Source organism: Pygocentrus nattereri, chromosome 10, assembly GCF_015220715.1.
Source record: "Pygocentrus nattereri isolate fPygNat1 chromosome 10, fPygNat1.pri, whole genome shotgun sequence".
Lineage (NCBI taxonomy): Eukaryota > Metazoa > Chordata > Actinopteri > Characiformes > Serrasalmidae > Pygocentrus > Pygocentrus nattereri.
Window position 1 is genome coordinate 27167947 of NC_051220.1, and position 19920 is coordinate 27187866.

The window sequence follows — 19920 nt, forward strand, 5'->3', positions numbered from 1 at the left end:
GGTTGCTAGGCAGATTTTGCAGAGTCCGACCAATTATTACACCCCGTTTGACTTCGGCTATTTCCGCAATAACTACTGAAACGCGAAAAGTGCCGAAAAACTGTATGGAATACGGTGCTCTTACGTTACTTAGCTACTCCAACATCCCTGCATGTAATGTAGTTTGGTAGTATGTTGTTTTAAATGCTGCCCTACAGAACGTCTCTTGATAGCTTTGGCCTTCAACAATTTTTTGTCTAAACTACTGGCCGTCTCTGAAGTATAACCACCAAAATGGAGAACCTAAAAACTTGATTTTCATGAATTATCATAATTTTTTCATTATTAGCCTTAAATCTAAAAACACAGAAAACTGGCGAATGTTTACTGTTTGTTTATGCCACAGACCAAAGCGGCCCTTCTGCAGTTGTTCCTCTCACAATCCCATTTGTGGCTGAGCCTCCTGTCCAGTAAGTGGCGCACCAGTAGCCGCCACTCTGATCACAGCGGTGAAGAAACAGCAGCTAACAAACGACAATGGTGAGCAAGCAATTTTGTCTTCTCTCAATTTAGAGGGTTTAGTCATAGTGAGGAAATTAATTCAGACACATAATGTGAGAGCTGGCGTTTATGAGTTAATATTAATTACATAGGGTTATATTTATAGTAACATTGGGAGTGTTTTTGTACTGTTAGGGGCCTAACATTAGCTAGCCTTGTAGCTAGCCCAACCGGGTTTAGGTTAGAGGAACTCCGCTTCCTCACACAACAGCTTGATTTTGTACTTTACCTCACTACCTTTTAACTTTCTAGTTTCCAGCTTCTCATGGCAAGACAGCTAGTTTAAGTCCGTCTGAAGTTGCAGTGTTTACTTCGTATTGTTATGAATGTTTGTAGCTGTCCGGTGTGCTGTGCTGGCTTATTTTTGTAAATTGGGGTGGCATCTGCTGTTGTGTGTTAAGGTTACGTCTTTTAAATAATTTATCGTGAATATCTCCAGGGGTGTTTTTTAAAGTTTTTTTTATTAGATAAAGGTTTTTAAGAATGTTCGCATTGTCAGATGTAAGTTAGCTTAGCTAGCGTTACCCCTGAGTACCTTGGAAACGTAGCGTAGTTAGCTATTGTTGTTCGGTACTCCTGTCATCAGCATATACTTTACATGTAACGTTACTTTAGGTTAAGAGATGTAGCTAAATCTTTTACCGTTCAGTGTCTGTCTGGAAACAATAAAACAAAATGATTGGCAGTCGGTGTCATGTTACAGTGTGGAATATTGTTACAACTACTAACCTAGCTTACATACGGTTTTCTTTTGAACAGGGTCAAAACCAGAGTGGTGGTCCTGGTCCCGGAGGGGGAAAGAAAGATGATAAAGTAAGCGCTTGTATTTAGTTCTATATGCCTGTCGCGTTACTGTGTTTGTTTCAAAGACTGTCACTTGGTGTTTGGAGTGAATAACTAATGACCTGTCATTATCAGGATAAGAAAAAGAAGTATGAGCCTCCAATCCCCACTAGAGTTGGAAAAAGGAAGAGGAAGACGAAGGGACCTGATGCTGCTAGCAAGCTGCCTTTGGGTACACTAGTTAAACCTCTGTTAATCCAGCAAGCTGTGTCACTATAATGCATGCTGACATTTAATAAACTATATGTTCTTGTTATTCTCGTTCTTAGTCACCCCACATACACAATGCCGACTGAAGCTGCTGAAGCAGGAAAGGATCAAAGATTACCTTCTGATGGAAGAGGAGTTCATTAGGAACCAAGAACAGATGAAGCCCCTGGAAGAAAAACAGGAGGTATTGTATTTTACTGCTATGTGCGTTAGTCAGTGAGATTGTAGTGGAAATCAAATATGTGCATATTTTATATCTTTTACATGGTATGTTTAAAATGTCATTTGTCTTAAATAATTCTGAGTATGTATATGTTAGAGATGCAAATTATACCCACTAAACCAAGACTAATCACACTTATGTCCTATAGGAGGAAAGGTCCAAAGTTGATGACCTCAGAGGGACACCTATGTCAGTAGGAACTCTTGAAGAGATCATTGATGACAATCATGCCATAGTGTCCACATCAGTTGGCTCAGAGCACTATGTTAGCATTCTGTCCTTTGTGGATAAAGACCTTCTTGAACCAGGCTGTTCGGTTTTACTGAACCACAAGGTACCAGGATTTTCCAATGAGTTTCACAAAGTCTCTGTATTATAATGTTAATAATAAGCTTATGATCAGTGATTTTACAAAACTAGTTGAGGTGCAGAAAAGCTAAAAGTTTAACCAGCATTTTTATGTAGGCAGTGTGGCACAGGGACGAATAGTTATAAAGTTATATGAATAATGGCTCTTTATGCAGGTACATGCAGTGATTGGTGTGCTGATGGATGACACAGATCCTCTAGTGACTGTGATGAAAGTGGAAAAGGCCCCTCAGGAGACATACGCTGATATTGGAGGTCTGGACAGCCAGATACAAGAGATCAAGGTAGGAGATATGTTAATTCACTGTATCTTTTTGTGTTTTCTTTTACAGTCAGTGTGTACTTCATATGATCCTAATAGTGCATATCATTTTCTTTTTACAGGAATCTGTTGAGCTTCCTTTAACACATCCTGAGTATTATGAGGAGATGGGAATAAAACCTCCTAAAGGAGTAATTTTGTATGGCCCACCAGGCACAGGTCAGTTAAAACACCTGTGAATGCTAAGTTCATTATTATTAAGTATTGTAGCAGTCATTGATGTGTTGATGTGGGGTTTGCATCTGTTCAGGAAAGACTCTGCTGGCTAAGGCTGTGGCCAATCAGACATCTGCCACATTCCTGAGGGTCGTGGGCTCAGAGCTGATTCAGAAATACTTGGGTGACGGTCCCAAACTGGTCCGAGAGCTCTTCAGAGTAGCAGAGGAACATGCTCCTTCCATAGTGTTCATTGATGAGATTGATGCCATAGGAACAAAGAGGTTTGTCTTCTAATTGTCTTAATTCTCCACAGCTGCATTACCACTTAATTATATAAAAAATGTATAAAAGGCTCTTTTGTGGAGAAATAACCCCATTACATAATTCTCAGTAACTGATGTTATCCCTCTTGCATTGGCCATGGAAGTATTGTTAAGGGTCAATCAGCATAGGTTTTTGGTTTTATTAATATTTTTAAATGTATAAATTTGTTTCAATATACAGACATTTAACCAAGTAATTTTAAACATTATAAATATTATTGTGATATTTATTTGTTAATATAAGACATATTTAAGTCAAGTTCGATTATTTGGTGTGGTAAAATGCATTACTGATGTCAGACAAAGCAATAGTCTTTTGTTTTTTTGTTGTTTTTTTTTTCTCATGCAAGTCAGTGCAAAACATTTCTGATTTTTATTGTGTGGAAGTCATTGATCATGGATAAATGGCTAAAAATATACATTTTTATATAGTTTTTTTGGTATTATGTTACATTATTATACAGTCAAGTGAAATTCGATAGGCTACATTGTTTACTGTGTTGCTTTTGTTGTGCGGACCACGAGTAGCAAAAATTAGTGAACTCCTGATCTAAGCTCATCACTATTGATCTAAGCTCATCACTAATTAAGCAATTTTCAAAATCATGAAATCATGAGTCTATCTTACTTCTGCAAATATGGCAAATGTGTAGTTTTTTTAATGTAAAAGGCAGTACTAATGCTTGCTTTATTTTCTTAATGGCTTTTAAACAGACTCGCTGGTTAGCAAATCATGCTAAGTAGGTTTAAGTTTGGGTCACATTATGTGCAACAGTTGAATAGGGTCTGACCTTCAAAATGTTGACTTTGTGCTCCACCATTGCAAGATAGTATGTAAAAAAAATGTATAGCCTGTTAGGAATTAGTGAATAAATATGTTGGGTGCACTTTAGGTACTTACGAAAAATGACCAGTAACACACAAGTAGGACCTTACGTCAGACAACAGTTTTAGCAGTATGACTCTGCTGTGGGTTGAAGTGGAGGTGAGAACTTTGGAGTTGTGAGAGAGCTATGATCAGAAAGACTGAAATAGAAATTTACTTAAAACATTTGCCTGTGTACACACATCAGATATTTATCACTCGTGTATATGTTGTTGTACCTTTACTACAAAGATATGACTCAAACTCTGGTGGAGAGAGGGAGATCCAGAGGACCATGCTTGAACTCCTGAACCAGTTGGATGGATTTGACTCCCGTGGTGACGTGAAGGTCATCATGGCCACCAACCGGATAGAGACCCTCGACCCTGCCCTCATCCGTCCAGGTATGTTACTGAGCTAAATCTGCCACTAAGCTTCCAGTGCATTTAGTTGGCTATTGGATGATTGAATATTCAGCCTTTCCTTAATTCAGTTTGTAGTTCAGTTGAATGTGTTGTTGAAAGTATTCACAAAAGCCAAACAATGTTTGACTGAATGTGTGTTTTTGCAGGGAGAATTGATCGCAAGATAGAGTTCCCGCTGCCAGATGAAAAGACTAAGCGCAGAATTTTTCAGATCCACACCAGCAGGATGACTTTGGCAGGCGATGTAACGCTAGATGACCTCATATTGGCTAAAGATGATCTTTCAGGCGCTGACATAAAGGTAAAGTTCTGAAACGACAAACTCAATACAGAATACTTAAACTTAGAGCCCCAGACCTTATACACTCTAAACAAGTATGCCACACATCAAGATGCATAATTTTAGGTGTAAACTGCTCTTCTTGTGTAGACACAAGAACACTGAATCTTTATAGGACTTCAGGTTTGGGACCATTACTGCCACCATCTGGCATATGTGAAGTACAGCTGCATGATAATTGATTCTGGCGAGGAAGCCAATAATACAGTGTAAAGTATGTAGACAAAGCATGTTGTTGCATAACAAAAAAGTATGTTTACAGGAGGAGGCAAAACATTCTTTAAAAACATTTTTTACCATTTCTGTTGTTTCATTCATCATGGCGTGTTAACACAGTGGAAATTATGCTGTCCAACTATTGTTGATATGTCAGTGACGATTTGTAATATGTGGAATGTATTGTAATGAGAGCTGATGTTGGTTTTATCAGGCCATTTGTACAGAGGCAGGGCTTATGGCCTTGAGGGAGAGGAGGATGAAGGTGACGAACGAGGACTTTAAGAAGTCCAAAGAGAATGTGCTGTACAAGAAACAGGAAGGGACCCCAGAAGGACTGTACCTTTAACTCTGATGGTGCAGCTTCAACCATTCCCTACTGAAAACACTCTATTTTCTATGTAATGTTTCTTCCTGTTTGAGTCATCTGTATTTCTTTATCATGCAAATAAAAATACTGCATTTCAGTTGTGTCTCCTTTATAAACTATGGAGTTCCAATTAATAAGGGTTTCAGGTGGGATGCAACTTTGATCTCAACAGCTGATCAAATAGACACACAAGTCATTTCTTTAACCTTTTTCAGATTCTTTATAAAAGGTTTATTCCTGTTGCAGGGACCTTTAACACAAGTGCGCATGCGCACACGCAAAAAAAAAAAGAAAGACACTGATAATAGGAATATGTGATAAGAATTCACATACACTGATTTTAAAAACAAAGTTTTAAAGAAGCTTCACTGTTGGACATTCAACCCATTTAAGCCTTCATTGGTTTGGTCTCCACCTCATCAAACATCAGAGATATACATTATATCCAAAATGCCAAAAATCTGACACCATTGTAGTCTGACGGCATATATTAAGTAAAAGGGGAGGGGGGGGGGAGAAAAATACAAGGGTATCTTTAAACTAGAAAAGGGGCTAGTCTGGAAACAGCCACAAGAGGGGATGAAGACAGTGCAATGGAACAACAAAACAAACCCAATCAAGTCTCATCACTGCAAGCCCACAGATGCAATGTTCACTTTGGTTTCAGTCAAGTCTATGAATGTAATAAGCACATATAGAGGATATCAGGGGAAAAAATCAAAACACTGATACAAAAAACAGAATTGTGGCCAGACACCAAAGTTTTAAACTGTGTAGAACAATAACTTTGTGTACGTGCAGAATGACTGCTCACATTGACCTCAGCTTTTTTTGCGAATGTTCTGGAACGGCCCTCCGGGCTGTATTAGTGTTGCAGTGGAATTCCTCATTCAGCCAAAACTTTCATATCACACAGTGGTAAGTATGTGTTCATTTCTAAAGCACACAATGAATCATACAGGTAAATAAATATTTTTCAGGTAATGGCTATAGACAAATGACTAATCTCAATATATAGTGATGTACAAGTACACAGAAGGAATTTCCAACGATTAAAGTTTAAAAAGTCAACTGGAAAAAAATGTGCTTAAGTGCCCTTAATATATCTTTTTCTTAAATATTTTGTTTCTTTCCAATTTAGGTTGAATTACTTATTTTCTCTTGATTATAACTACCAAATATAGAATTTATAACTGGAATAAAACAAAGGACATACTCTGTAAGGCATGTACCATTCTTAACCTAGATTCCTTTATTTCACACTGCCCCAAGTCTGAGAATAGCAATGAGAACAGACAACTGGTTTGTTGAAGACAGGCTGGTAAGAATGCGTGTCTGTACAGGGCTAAATAATGGTACGTTAGCGTACATGTGTGTTCTTCAAGAGTCATTTGTCAAGGTGCACCACGTCTTTATGTAAAGAGAATTTCACTTCTTGTGAATCCTCTCTTTCTCACTCATCTTCATCCTCCTCCTCTTCCTCTCCATCTGAGAGGGCGGGGCAGGTGCCCAGCTGCCGGTAGCCATCCAGCCACTTCTCCACCATCTGTGTGACAAGTGGGTGGTTGCGCCTCCTAGAGCTTTTCTGTAGTGCCACCAAAATGCCACCCTCTGTCACACAACAGTCTAACCACTGCCTCAGCAAGCGCTCCTGCTGCTCCTCGGTCCCCATCTGATACACAAACAATCAAATAAGATGTTAAATGGTAGCAAAATTCAATATTTACAATTGTGCTTCAATACTTCAAGTATTACTTTCTCATATTGAAAAAAGCCACAATACCAAATTTCAATACTTAGTCAGTCAGTCCTTTTAGCATCAGTTTACCAACAAATATGTTCCAAAATCTAGAATACTGACTGGCTATATGAATTACACTCCATAAGCAAGATTTTAATGCCAGGTCTTCTTAAATTCTCTGTGGTTTTCCTCAGATTACCCTTCAATCCAATGCAATATATGACAATCAATATTTAAAAAAATAAAATAAAAAAAACATTCTAAATGATACCCAGCCCTAGTTATCCACCTTCCAAAACCTAAAGAGGCAACCCCTCACCTCTTGGGCAGACAGAAAGTGGATGTGTAACAGCTTTCTCTCACTGTCCACCAAGGGCAGAAAAGTGACCGTGACGTCATCGTCTGTGTTCAGGTTAGCACCTGCGCCTCGGTTGTCATAACCATCGTTCTCCATGGCAACCAAGGCTGAGAAGTGGCCGCGTGTGTAACCCAGGGCGATGGGGCTCTTCCAGCAAAAACTCTGTTCCCAAAGCAAGGGCAGATACACACCTGTAAAGGAGGAGGAGGGATATGACAGCTTGCACTGAATGGCCAGAATCACAGCATTCTGCTAATATTTACTATAAAAACTACCCCAAATACAATATAGTATTTGTAATTTCACTTACTGATTGTGAATGAAAAATTAATAGCCGAGTGTTGTAGATCAGCCAAGTTATGCTAGGTATCCAACGTTTGACTGGAGTAATGTTGCTATGAAGTACTGGAAGCTTACATGTACCAATTAGCTTTGTGCAAACTACACACCTAAATCACACACTTGCCTCATACTGTGTCAAGGTAAGTTAATAACAGACTGCCTCGCTTATGTGGTTTCTGACACTATGACAAGCTGTTACGCCTAAAATGGACAAAATTTTGACTTCAAGATGAATGCTTGTGATGAACAGTAATGTACCCAAAGTCAGAAACCATCTTATTTAACTTCCAGCTTAAATGGTCACTAAGTAATTTATTCATTTTTCAGCATCAGGAAAAACCATAAAACATACACTTAAAACACTTGCCACAAAAGCCAACAATTACATGCAACATTTTCTTAGTATTTACTATCACATAGTATCATCAGAGATATTTTTCCACAACTCTCAGAATGTTGCATTTTCTGCTTCTCACAATTTACATAATCCCAAAAAACATTTAGATATGTTGAGGTCTGAATACCGGGGTGGTCAGTCCATTTCTCTGAGAACACCAGCAGTTTTTAGGTTGCTTTGAAAATGTTCTTTTTTTAAAAAAAAAATCTATTTCCTTTTCTTGGTAAAGACTTCTTGACAGCTACACATTCTTTCAGACTCATAGCATTAAGGTGTCTTCTTTGAGGAAGGACAGACAAAAACACCCGTGGATGTTTTCAGATCTGAAGCAAAAGTGTAAAGTGGAGATTCTTCCATCTCTCAGAGAAGACGTACGGTTGTTAGTAGTCAAAATATCTTCCAGCTTCAACTTTTTTCATAATTTCCTTTGTGACTTTACTCTTCCTTAAATAAGTAAATATATCTCATTAAAAGTGTCTCCTGAAAAATGAACAGCTTGTACCAAAAAAGTATACCCAACATCACAGTACTGTAGTTCTGGCCATTTTTATATGTAAGACTACAGCAGAAACCATGTAAGCAAATGTACTTGGGATTATCTAACAACTTGACATAGTCTGAGGCATGTGTGTGATGATTTAGGAACACAGTTTGCCCAAGACTAATTGTACATTAGCTTCCATTACTTATTAGTTACATCAGCCTCATACCTCCAGTGCAAAACTAAAGAATCAAACTTTAGACGTCAAGCATGTTTTGGCTAACTGACTACATTTGGGGTGAGGGGAAAATTATGTAAATCAGATTTTTTTGCCAAGCTTTTTCTTTAACTTATTTAACTACTTCAGCCCACTGTACATGCTCAGGTACTGTGCCTCAAATCTCATTTCCTCAGCTCACCCTGGAAGCGGGTGTATCCCAGCGTCTCCCCACGGAAGCTCTTGTAATATTTCACGCCGTACACGATGATGGGTCGGCGGAGGATGTGGGCCAGAACAAACACATGAGTTTGCTCTAAACTCGCCCCTGGCTGTAGGGAAAAGAGGGACAACAGGCGTCAGATGGAGAAAGAGGGAAATAGAACACAAAGAAAGACAAAACGTCAACTCCAGAATAAACACAACTTTTTTGTCTTTACTCCATAATGACCAGCAGGTTCAATCTACTATTTCACGTTCCTATACCAGTCAGTTTGCATTGCTTTCCCTGTAGTTACTGAACAATAAGCCTTAGCCTGAGATTTCCACAGTTACATCATTCAGCTTGGATTGCAAACTGTGTGAAAGAAGTAAGAAGAATTGATCTATATAATATATGTATTATACGTTATCACAACAGTGAGTGTGTGCACCTGACTAGCCAGTGACAAAATAAATGCCCAGTCCTCTTGCCACTGCTCCTCCCTCAGAGAGAAATGCAGTCCAAAACTCTGAGAATACCAAGATTCCCACTCCTTCCAGCGACTGTAGAACCTGCAACACACAGTTTAAAGGTCATGGCAGCTTCAGATGCAATCACTCAGATTTTGAATGAACCAACAAACCATAAAGTTGATATTTAACTAGAAATATGATAACCATCAAAACCATTCCAGCAGGTAACATACGAGAACATAAGTAAACACAGACTTATGGACTGATCAAATAACTAATGTTTATGTACTCAAATGAATCTTAAGATTAAGAAAGAGAATCTGTTAATGAAATATTTCTTGTTCATCCCTTAATTGCTTTCACTTTTGCATGATGATACAAGATGTTGTAGTCTTATGCTCCAGCACATACCGTCATATACTGACTTTGACAAGGACAAAACCTCACAGTCCTCTCTCTCCCATCATGCATGTATGCTCTGAAACAACTGATGCCAAAATGAAGTGTCTTAATATTTTATCATTAATACACATTTACAGTGCTCTTACTTGGGCCACAGGTCGGGTAGCTTTTGTCTTCCAAAGTAACCAAGTACACAAAATTCCAAACTGACAAAAGTCTAGATTTTATAACAAATGTCATTAATTGATTTCTGTGTTCAGTAATGGAGCTTTATTTCCACAGCGCAGGAATCTGAGTAATAAGCCAGACACGCTATGTTAAAAAAAATTGTCATCTTCGTCACCTGAACCTAATGTCACTAAATACGTTACGAAGCTTATCTGCATTAGGCCTGAATGTCCTCAAGCTTACAAATTAAAATTCCTGCAAAAGTGTCTACATGTGTGCTGCGTTATCATTTCAAATGGTTTCAAATATGTGTATAGAGCTAATATCGTACTGTATATCTTCAATGTTGTGCAAAAACCTTGATTAACCATTTTCATTTTTTTGCCAATAAAAAAAAAAAAAAAAAAAAGATTGAAGATTTGAAAAGTCTATTTACCCTTTGATGACGAATGGACGAAATATGACGAATAGGAAAAGGTTAAAAAAATATACTTGAAAAAGATGTTCCATTAATTTCTTTACATGTTCAGATTGTTTTTTCGTCTCCTGTAAAGTTACCAGTTTGGAGGTTTTGCGTTCTGAGAGCAACAATGTAGAGCTGCCACATGTGCAAGTTCACCGGGCCTGACTATCTCTGAGAGTGAAAAGCTATCAGTGGTCTTTGTCACAGATAGAACCAACAATGTTTCCAATCTCTTCCCTGTATTTCCGCAATCCAAAAATTCAGTTTTCAGCTTTCTTCAGACTGACAAAGAGCACCAACATATTTATTATATATATATATATATATATATATATATATATATATATATATATATATATATATATATATAAATATTATAAGTATTTCTAAACATTTCAGTTTCTAAACATTTCACCAGTCCTTAAATATGGCACAAAAAGTCTAGGAATTTACCAACTACTGAGGCAAAACTGATTGAAACACTGTTAAGCCACCCAAACAGAGTGCTAATCCCTACTGATCTGTAGACAGATCACACCAGAACTCCTCTCTAGGACTTGTGTGTGCCTGTTCTCTCACCAGTGTGAGCAGTCATGTAGGCTGTCATGGAGGCTCTTCCTCAATACAGAGTCTTTATCATAAATTCCCCAGGTGGCCTGAAGCACTGAATCCAGAAGGCAGTCCCCTGCGGTGCGGTTCCAGAGAGCGTACAGCCGACTGTCCAGCCGCGTGCCCAGCTCCAGAGACCAGTTTATGATGGGAGATTCCTCCTCCAACTCTACAACACATACACCATTTTGTTGTAGTTGAGACGTCTAAATGTACTGAGGTCAGAGCACAAAAAAAAACACAAACACGAACAAAATCATTTGGGTTGGTGTCTTATATTTGTGTTTGATTGTTGGAAGAAAATAGAATGTTCTCTCATTTGGTTTAGCAGTTATTTTTCTGGGCATTCGCAAGACGACTGCAAGTATTAAAATGTTAGTGTTGTGGCAGAAGAAACCGGTGTATGGGGGTCAAACTGTCAAGATTCCCCCAACAATCAAAACACAGGCATGGACCATCTTCCAGACACTTCTGTTTGTCTTTGCTTGTTCAGTGAGCTCTGGCCTTTAGGGGACAGTTTATACCCTTGATTTCTGCTAGTCTACACCCTCTATTTGAAAGTGCACATTAAAGAGGAACTTAATTTTTTTTGTCTGCATAACTGATTCGTATAAATGTAAATGTCATCAAGTCACTTAGACTGGATTTGTTTGAAATGGTGCACTGTAGAGAAATGTTTTAAAATGGTGGTGACAGGGACCAGGGTTCACAATGTCTACTAAGCAAATATGGCCATTTTATTTGCTATTTATTTTATTTGGTTACTACTTTATCAACCAAGTCGTTGCATGTACAATTTCACCATGAATGTGTTTAAAAAATGTGTTTTAAGCCAAAATATTGTCTCAAAACTATCATAAACAATGAATCTGTCATGAGGCAACATATTTGTAAGTATTTTAATGTAATAAGTGATACTGTTTTGATCCCACAACCGGGGAAATTCCATCTCCGCATTTAACCCATCCATGCAAGTGAAACACCACATACACACATAGTGAACACACACACTAAGGGGCAGTGAGCACACTTGCCCGGAGCGGTGGGCAGCCCTATCCACGGCGCCCGGGGAGCAATTGGGGGTTAGGTGTCTTGCTCAAGGACACCTCAGTCATGGACTGTCGGTGCTGGGGATTGAACCGGCAACCTTCCGGTCACAAGGCCAGATCCCTAACCTCCAGCCCATGACTGCCCCAAGAATAGCTTCTGAAATAGCTTTTAGCAGCATTATATGGTTCAGAAGATTCCTATCACCACCACTATGAATCACATCAAAGCATGTTCAATGACTATTCACAATTCAGTGACTGAATTATGCAGAAATTTTTAAAAACCAGAATTCCCATTTAAGTGGTGGTTCACAACTGTGTGCGGAGGTGGGTTGTAGCAGCCTTCAGAGATCTCACAGCGAATGCATTAGAAGGCTTTCAAAGGTGCTATTTTAATCCTATCTGTAGTAAAGGATGATGGTAGAAGTGAGGCAAGAGAGGGACAAATACTTAGAAATTAGCTTCACAAAATTGCAAAACAACATAGTCCATAAATTCACACCCAAACACTCTACATCTCTCAGATGAATTTAAATACATGGCACAGTAAGCAAAGCGGCAGCAGATAAAATGGCCCCAACACCTGCTATTACATCATAAATTGTGAAGAGGCTAAGTTTTGTAGAAACGTGGGCAGATCTGACCAACCTGAACAGCGTATGAACTACTCCGTGCCTGATTCATGAAACTGCTTCTCTGTGTGTAAACACATACTCGCTCACTAGTGCCCTACTGCAACATACAACACACCCAATCTGCCCTTATATACATATCACTTATATGAAGTCCTAATTTATGCAAATGTTTGCCAATAAAACAAATCATTCAGCCAATAGTTCTATTTAGAGATTAGGTCTGAACAGGAAGTACTGTCTGATCATACACATTTTGATGAACATGTTTATTCTTGCATAAGTCACTTTTTAACCAAAGAAGTGTGTACATGTTCAAACCTCCAAGAATTCTGTTTAGGTCCAGTTGCCTCTTTAAAGATTAGGTCCCAATGAGAATTCCTTTGAGTCTGTTTTTAATCAGGACCTCTGTTGTTTCTTCTAGTTGTGTTAGAACGTAATAAATCTTTTACCTTTCTGGACATCTCGATCCAAAACCTCATCAAACAGCTTCTCTTGGACGTTGGGAGGCAGATCTTCAATATCTGTATAAGACAACATATGAAAGGGACTTGTAAAGAGCAAGGCAATTCATATTTGCTGCCCAGAGAGTTCAGTGAGAACATGTCACCTGCTGGAAGAGTAAACGTAGTGATGTCAGTGAGGAAGTAGCAGGGGAATTCTCCTTTGCGTCTGTGTAGTGCTGCCGCAACCTCCCGACGGATCTGTTCTGTTAACTCAGGACACACCATGGCCGGAATGCACTTAGCTGCCTGCTGAGACACCTGACGAAGGATGTATATGCATGCGCGCACACACACACACACACACACACACACACACACACACACACACACACACACACACACACACACACACACACACACACAGAGAGAGCTGTGAGCAGATCAGACTAGTGGGGGCTACAAATGTAAAATCTAAAAATATGTGTACAATGGGTATGAGGGCGTACTAAAATAGCATGAAGGCAATGTTGGCAGATTGGGAGGTTTTCTTAGGATTTTGGGTTAAATGTGCTGGAAAAGCGTGTTTTAGCCAGTGGAAAAAATTGGACTGGTCTATGATTATGCTTTTCAAATATATTCAATACAAATACTTCATAGTAAAGATGCAACAATCTTAAAAGGCATAAAATGTCCCATACCTATTCATCAAAACATTGTTTGACCTAAATATTATTCGCTCCTGTTGAGAGTAGACAGTTTCCAGACCCACTAAATAAACCCTGACACCAATCATCTCCTTGTACAGTGTAAAAGTGGCAGACAATTTTATGCTTAGTGTACAAAAATAAACAGGTTATTATTTATATTGTGTTCCTTGAAAATGTTATGCTCTAGTGTCATTACTAAAATTTAAAATAATTTTTTTTTTATAAGTTGTCAAGCAGTTTTTTTCTTGCATTTAGGTTTACGTTTTTACAAAATTAGTTTGCCTAAAACCAATAGAACCTGGTATCCCTGTGGGAAGGTCAGGGTTATTTAGGAATGTTGGAGCAAGAAAAGGCTGCCTGCTGACTGACCTCAGTGAGGAGCACAGACAGCATGTCCTGGCGCTGGAAGCGAATTGCAAGGTGCACCAGAGTGAAGCCAGCATTAAATGCAGATGGACGATTCAGCAGCCGCACCTCATCTGAGGTCAACTGACGTGCGATGTCACCGCCCGATGACTTATAAGCCTCGACTGCGGCCAGATCGCCTTCCACCACACCTGCAGAGAAAAATAGATTTTAATCTTTAATCTTTCATCCTCACCATACCTACAGAAATAACTTTTACTCCAGATTTTTGTTGGTATTCCTATTAGCACATATAGAACTAAAATATTAGTGTATTAGAAAATGAAAACAGGAGGCGAGATTCTGAAGCTGAGGCATTTTTGGATACTTTGTTCAACAGGGCTGGTCAGAAAAACAATGTGTGTGAAATTATAGTTTATTCAAATAGATTTTGGTAGCGATGTTAGCAATTAAGGCTAGACTGACACTAAATCTATAACTTAAGTCTAGCATACTAAGCTGTCATCTTTCAGCTTTAGCGGTCATCAAGCTTTCATCATACTTAATGTACCCACAGTGTTAAAAATATCTGCACAAACTGCTGTGAGATCTTAATATGTATATGAGACTGTTATGTATGGCCTTAAAAGCCGTATTCGCAATGGATATGATATTTTTAGTCTAGATCTCAAGCACAAATATGTACGATAAAAGCTGCCACTACAATATGAACATGAGATGGTCATATCCACATCAAATCACTTGAGTAAATCTTCACCAGCCATCACAGTTCCAACAGTAAATGCTTTAGGAACTTTAAAAGGTGCTCTTTTAATGCTATTTGTAAATTTATCATATTTCCATTAGCTTGAGCATCTCACAGGAGGATGAATTGCCCTTTAGAGTCTTAGTTCCTCTCATTTGTTCATTTTTCACGCTTTTAGCAAACTTTTCCTGCCACTGTCGCCTTCGATGTACTCATTAGAGGTGTGGACCTTGATTTCCATAAAGCTGCTGTGGGACAATATCTATTGCAGAAAGTGCTACACAAGCTGAATTGCACAGAACGGAAACGTCTAAGCTGTTTAAGCATTATGCTTGTGGAATAGATGAATAATGACAAATAAATGGAGTTATAACAACAAAGCCAGACAACTTGATTAGAAGCTATAAATACACAATCACTTCCAATAATGTGTCTCGGTTTAGTTTTAGCATAGATAATTCAGTGGAATCCAAAACATCAGTAAAGCTCTGAGACCCTCCGACTATTCATCTCTAACTGAATAGCACAGGAGGCCGACACAACTTCACTATTAGACATGTTTTACAGGTGTAATCTTTTCGAATAAATGTTTATAACTATATTCTGATAGTTATTTGTTCCAATGTTCAAATAATCACTTAAAGTTGTGATTAATGGTCACTGTAGGACATTAAGACACTAATGTGCTGATCAGTACTTGATCATAATTTTTTTTTAATTCTGTTAATTTTTTTATTTTTAAATGAAATAACCTGTTATGTGTACATATTTATCTGAGAACACAAAGTCTCCAAACCTTTTCAGTTAAGCATCATGCTAGGCAAATACTGTAATTACAGGATTTAGGGACTTTATTTTCAGCTTTCAGTTGTTACTCTTGATAGGGCTGACCTTTTTACATTACTAAAGTGGTTTAGGTTCAAACCAGTGCCATGGTTAAAAGTTACAATGGTAATTTTAACAAAATGTAAAGTCAAAACTTCTTTACCTAACAAAAGCTTTTAGCATGATGTCACTTAGGTTCACTCATAGCTTTACTTAGAATGCAGTACTACTTAACTGTTACACACAAACAAAACAGCTTGCGAGAACTACTTTAGTTCTAATTAAATGTCAAGCTGAAGATTCAAACCTCTATATATGACAGCCTCACCACAGTGCACTGCTGGACAGAGATCATTTAGATATATCACACACCAGCTTGTAGACTGATATTTTTAAAGTGAAATATAAAGTCAAGCCTTCAGTTTGTGTGCAATAAATGCATCTTGAAATATCAAATGTCTCAACAATTTAATGTAATAATTATTAAGGATGCATAACCTGTACTGGACAGTTTAGAATCTGCAGATTTTTGCTGCAAACACAAAATGTATTATTTCTTTTGTCAGATATGTGTTGCTTTTTCGTGAAGTAAATAATGTGAGACAGGTAAGTGCACTCACACTACACTTGAAAATATTGTAGCATAACTATACATAGTTCATTACATTAAATAATCAGCCAGCTCTTACGTTTGATTTAACACTTTAACTGATTCAAATGTTATTTAAATAGACAACTGATTTTTTGGTTATTAATTTAAAAGGTCAGTTTTGCCCATTAAGGAGCAAAAAACAGTGTTTATTAACATTACTGCAACTTTGGCTAACAGAAAGTACAACTTATTACACTTAGCGTGAAGGAAGCTTAGGAGTGAATCCAGAAGAGCACACTTTTTCACCTGACAGGCTTACTCTCACCTGCACATGCATTGAGGAAGAGCCAGTCAGTTCTCCTCATCCTGTTCCTGATCTGCTTAAGTTTTTTAAAGTCCATCTCCTGCGTGTCTTCAGTGCCCACTGCTCCAGATGCCAGCTCGATCTGCACCTCTGCCTGCCCCGTTGAGACAGAGGGTGAGGATCTCCTCTGGCTGGCTTTACACACCCCACTGACCCCCCCTCCCCCAGTTGTCCTCTCCTGCTCGTTCAGTATGGACAAGGACATGGTGCTCTCAGCCTCTGACTCCTGCTGGACGGCCTCAGGCACAGCGCCGGGTTTGGGGTGGTCACATACCACGCACCTGAGGCTCTTCGGCCAGTTCTCATAGGTGCAGGCTGAGCATGCCCAGTGCTGTATGTGTGTGTTCAGCCGATTACGGTCATTGTATTCCTCGCAGGGGTCCGGGACGGCAGGGGTGGGTCGAGACACCGGGTCAGAGGTCTGCGGGGTTTCTAAGGCCCTCAGAGGGCCCTGCTGAGGCCCCTGCTGCCTCTGACTGAGGCACTGTGTGCAGCGGATGGCCCGTGGCCAGTTCAGGTAGGTGCACATGTGGCACGACCATTTGCTGGTCATCTCAGGTGCCTCGTCGGCAATCCTTACCCGCGGCCGGGCACTCGAATCCGGACAGATGAGGACACTGGAGCCCTCTTGGCTGGGGCAGAGGTGGGAGTCCAGGCTTGGGCTGCTCTTAAAGGGCTCCTCGGTGATGATGGGGGCAGTGGGTCTTTGAGCACGACACATGGTGCACTTGATGGCAGACGGCCAGTTCTCGTATGTGCAATACTCACAGCTCCACTTTGGCTGGAAATCTGTCATCCTCACTCAAACTGCGCTCCTAATGTCCCCTTCCCTCCCTCCCTCCACCTGCTCACTCCTGACCCTGGACCGCTCAGCCCGCCAGGATGCTCTGCGGAAATACACACAAAAACAGGTTCATGAAAAACAAATCTGACAATACACATCAAAGGAGTATTAAACCAAGCAACAAAGGAAGATGATGAAAACCATCAGGGTATACAGAGAACGACTAAAACTGATCCCCTAACTAAAAAAACAAAACACAGAATGAAAAGAGCAAGAATCATAAACATTAAAGCCCCAGACAGGAAGTGGGAGAATGGCACCACACAGCCCTAGATTAGTTCAGAGTTTACTAACAGAGAGCAAATCTCGCAGAGCTGTAGTTAAAAAGGCTGTCGTTGAGGTCCCAAAACAAGAAGTAAACACAGGTAACTCCTAACAAGGGCTTGAATGAAAGACTATGGTTCTGTTGGATCACTATAGAAATGTGGAGAACAAAAGATCAATCAATCTCAAAATTTTACATTATGTTGCGCAGCTGTGTCTTCTCACAGGATGAGCTGACTATGGAGCGCAGTTCTGTATTTGTACTCACACTACAGAAACTCCCTTTATTCACCTTTCCATGTAAAACAGCAATCAAGCAGTACACAATGCACAGACTCTAAAGAGGTCTGTGCCACTGGAAACTTTGTCACAGCTCTGGAGCATTCGTGTGAACAGTCCAAAAGAGCTGAACAAAAACACAAAACACAGACTAGTCCAGCTCACTGGATTTTTTTTAACCCACTACAGTGATGACACATCAGCTGAAACTGGTTTTGATCTAATGAAAGGCACTGAAAATAATTAATGATGCCAACTGTACAGATAATAAATAGGTAGTTTAGACTGTAGTTGAGGAGCCTAAATTTAATGCCATCACCTTAAGTCGAGATATCAATATAATATCCTACAGCCCATCTGCCAAAGCGACTTGAGGTTATAACGACAAACGGTAACTAAAGAGACTTAAGGTTAGCTATAACCCTTAACAGACACCATCTGTAGCAGAAATCCGTAACTCAATCAGCTCCGAGAGTCCACGACCACTCACTCACTCTCGTACCTCGAAATTCAACACCAAGGAGTGAGGCAACCAGACAGCAGGGGCAGAGCAACACAACAGACAGCTATTACCATAAATGAGACCTAGAAACTAACCCGAACTGCCTGTGAGCAACGATGAAACTGAACTTCAGTGACTCCACAGTAATTTATACGCTCGCTTTCTCTCCAGCTAATAGTGAAACCGGGGTGACTCTAAAACGCCAGAGTCCGCTTGTTCTACCCCTGTAAACCTCATTGGATTTGGGGCATAAGGTGAGCTACGAGCCGTGTGGGCTGCACGGAGATTAGGATGAGAAAAAAAAATCAATGGACAGCCCGAGCCCATAGGCCCTTAGACGTTTTGTCGGCTACTTATCGCGCTTCCACGGAGAACAGAGCCCTACTGAATCGCCCTACTGAAGCCACACGCATCCCGGACGCTTTCGTGCGCTTTCCCGAACCAAACCGATCCCGGCCAGGGCGCCCACAGACCCAAGAACCCTGCACGACACAGCCGCAGCTAGCTGCTCATACTCGCATTTCCCTCGACACTTACCTCTTGAATTGCAACAGCCCTGCAATCCCGCGGAAGTGAGTAATACGGGGGTAACGTTAAAAAAATCCAATTCCCATCTCCAGTGCCGATTTGTCTACCTCTAATGGCGGAGCTACGGGAACAGGGGGAACCAAAATAAACCTACTCCAGAGATCCAGGGAGGAGGGGCGGCACCTGGACCGGCGGTCTCACCTGATTGGTGCGTTCTTCATGTGCCTCTTTCGAGCCAATCAGAGGCCGCATTTTTCACTGACGTCGATTAAAGGTCTTCTCCCGCTTCCCTAAGCAACCAGAAAACGGAGAGTCTTGAGCGCCATCTTGGCTCTTCCAACACAGTCTGACCTGCCAGCTCAGGCACGTACTGTAGAGCCACAATGGCGTCGTTTTCATGCGTTTGGCTCCACAGCGGCTGGAGTAAAGAGATGACGTAATCGATTGAGAAAAGATCTACCGCAGCATTATGCAGTTGTACGGTGTGTCTAAGTAAAACACTACAGCAGGTTAGCTGCACCAGTTTAGCTAGCGTTAATAGTTTATAGCTTCCATCTTTTTTGCTTTCTGTTGACTATAAGCAACAAAGCTTAGATTCATATTCATATTTATTATTATTTACTTGATACGTTATACATTTTTGTATGCCGCTATTCTCACTGCTGCTTGTGAAAAGCGTTTACCCTGTATAGAACAACTGGGAAATTTGGAAGATTGGG

The 19920-nt window shown here is 39.9% G+C and overlaps 2 protein-coding genes across 2 annotated transcripts; one reads left to right on the forward strand and one right to left on the reverse strand.

The window, feature by feature from the left end:
• Positions 1 to 395: 395 nt before the first annotated feature.
• On the forward strand, positions 396 to 5302 carry psmc1a (proteasome 26S subunit, ATPase 1a). The gene is made up of 11 exons (XM_017699793.2): positions 396 to 519; positions 1300 to 1353; positions 1459 to 1555; positions 1653 to 1777; positions 1965 to 2150; positions 2341 to 2469; positions 2570 to 2666; positions 2758 to 2947; positions 4107 to 4258; positions 4426 to 4580; positions 5050 to 5302. The coding sequence occupies exons 1-11, from the start codon at positions 517 to 519 to the stop codon at positions 5182 to 5184; spliced, it is 1323 nt and encodes a 440-aa protein (XP_017555282.1). The 5' UTR covers positions 396 to 516; the 3' UTR covers positions 5185 to 5302.
• Positions 5303 to 5412: 110 nt separating this feature from the next.
• Positions 5413 to 19376, reverse strand: zranb1b (zinc finger, RAN-binding domain containing 1b). The gene is made up of 10 exons (XM_017699794.2): positions 19211 to 19376; positions 16746 to 17671; positions 14262 to 14449; positions 13350 to 13503; positions 13192 to 13263; positions 11029 to 11227; positions 9395 to 9515; positions 8944 to 9073; positions 7266 to 7495; positions 5413 to 6877 (listed from the first exon to the last, which is right to left on the reverse strand). Exons 2-10 carry the CDS (start codon positions 17578 to 17580, stop codon positions 6659 to 6661), a joined length of 2148 nt encoding a protein of 715 aa, XP_017555283.1. The 5' UTR covers positions 17581 to 17671; positions 19211 to 19376; the 3' UTR covers positions 5413 to 6658.
• Between the last annotated feature and the right edge of the window lie 544 nt (positions 19377 to 19920).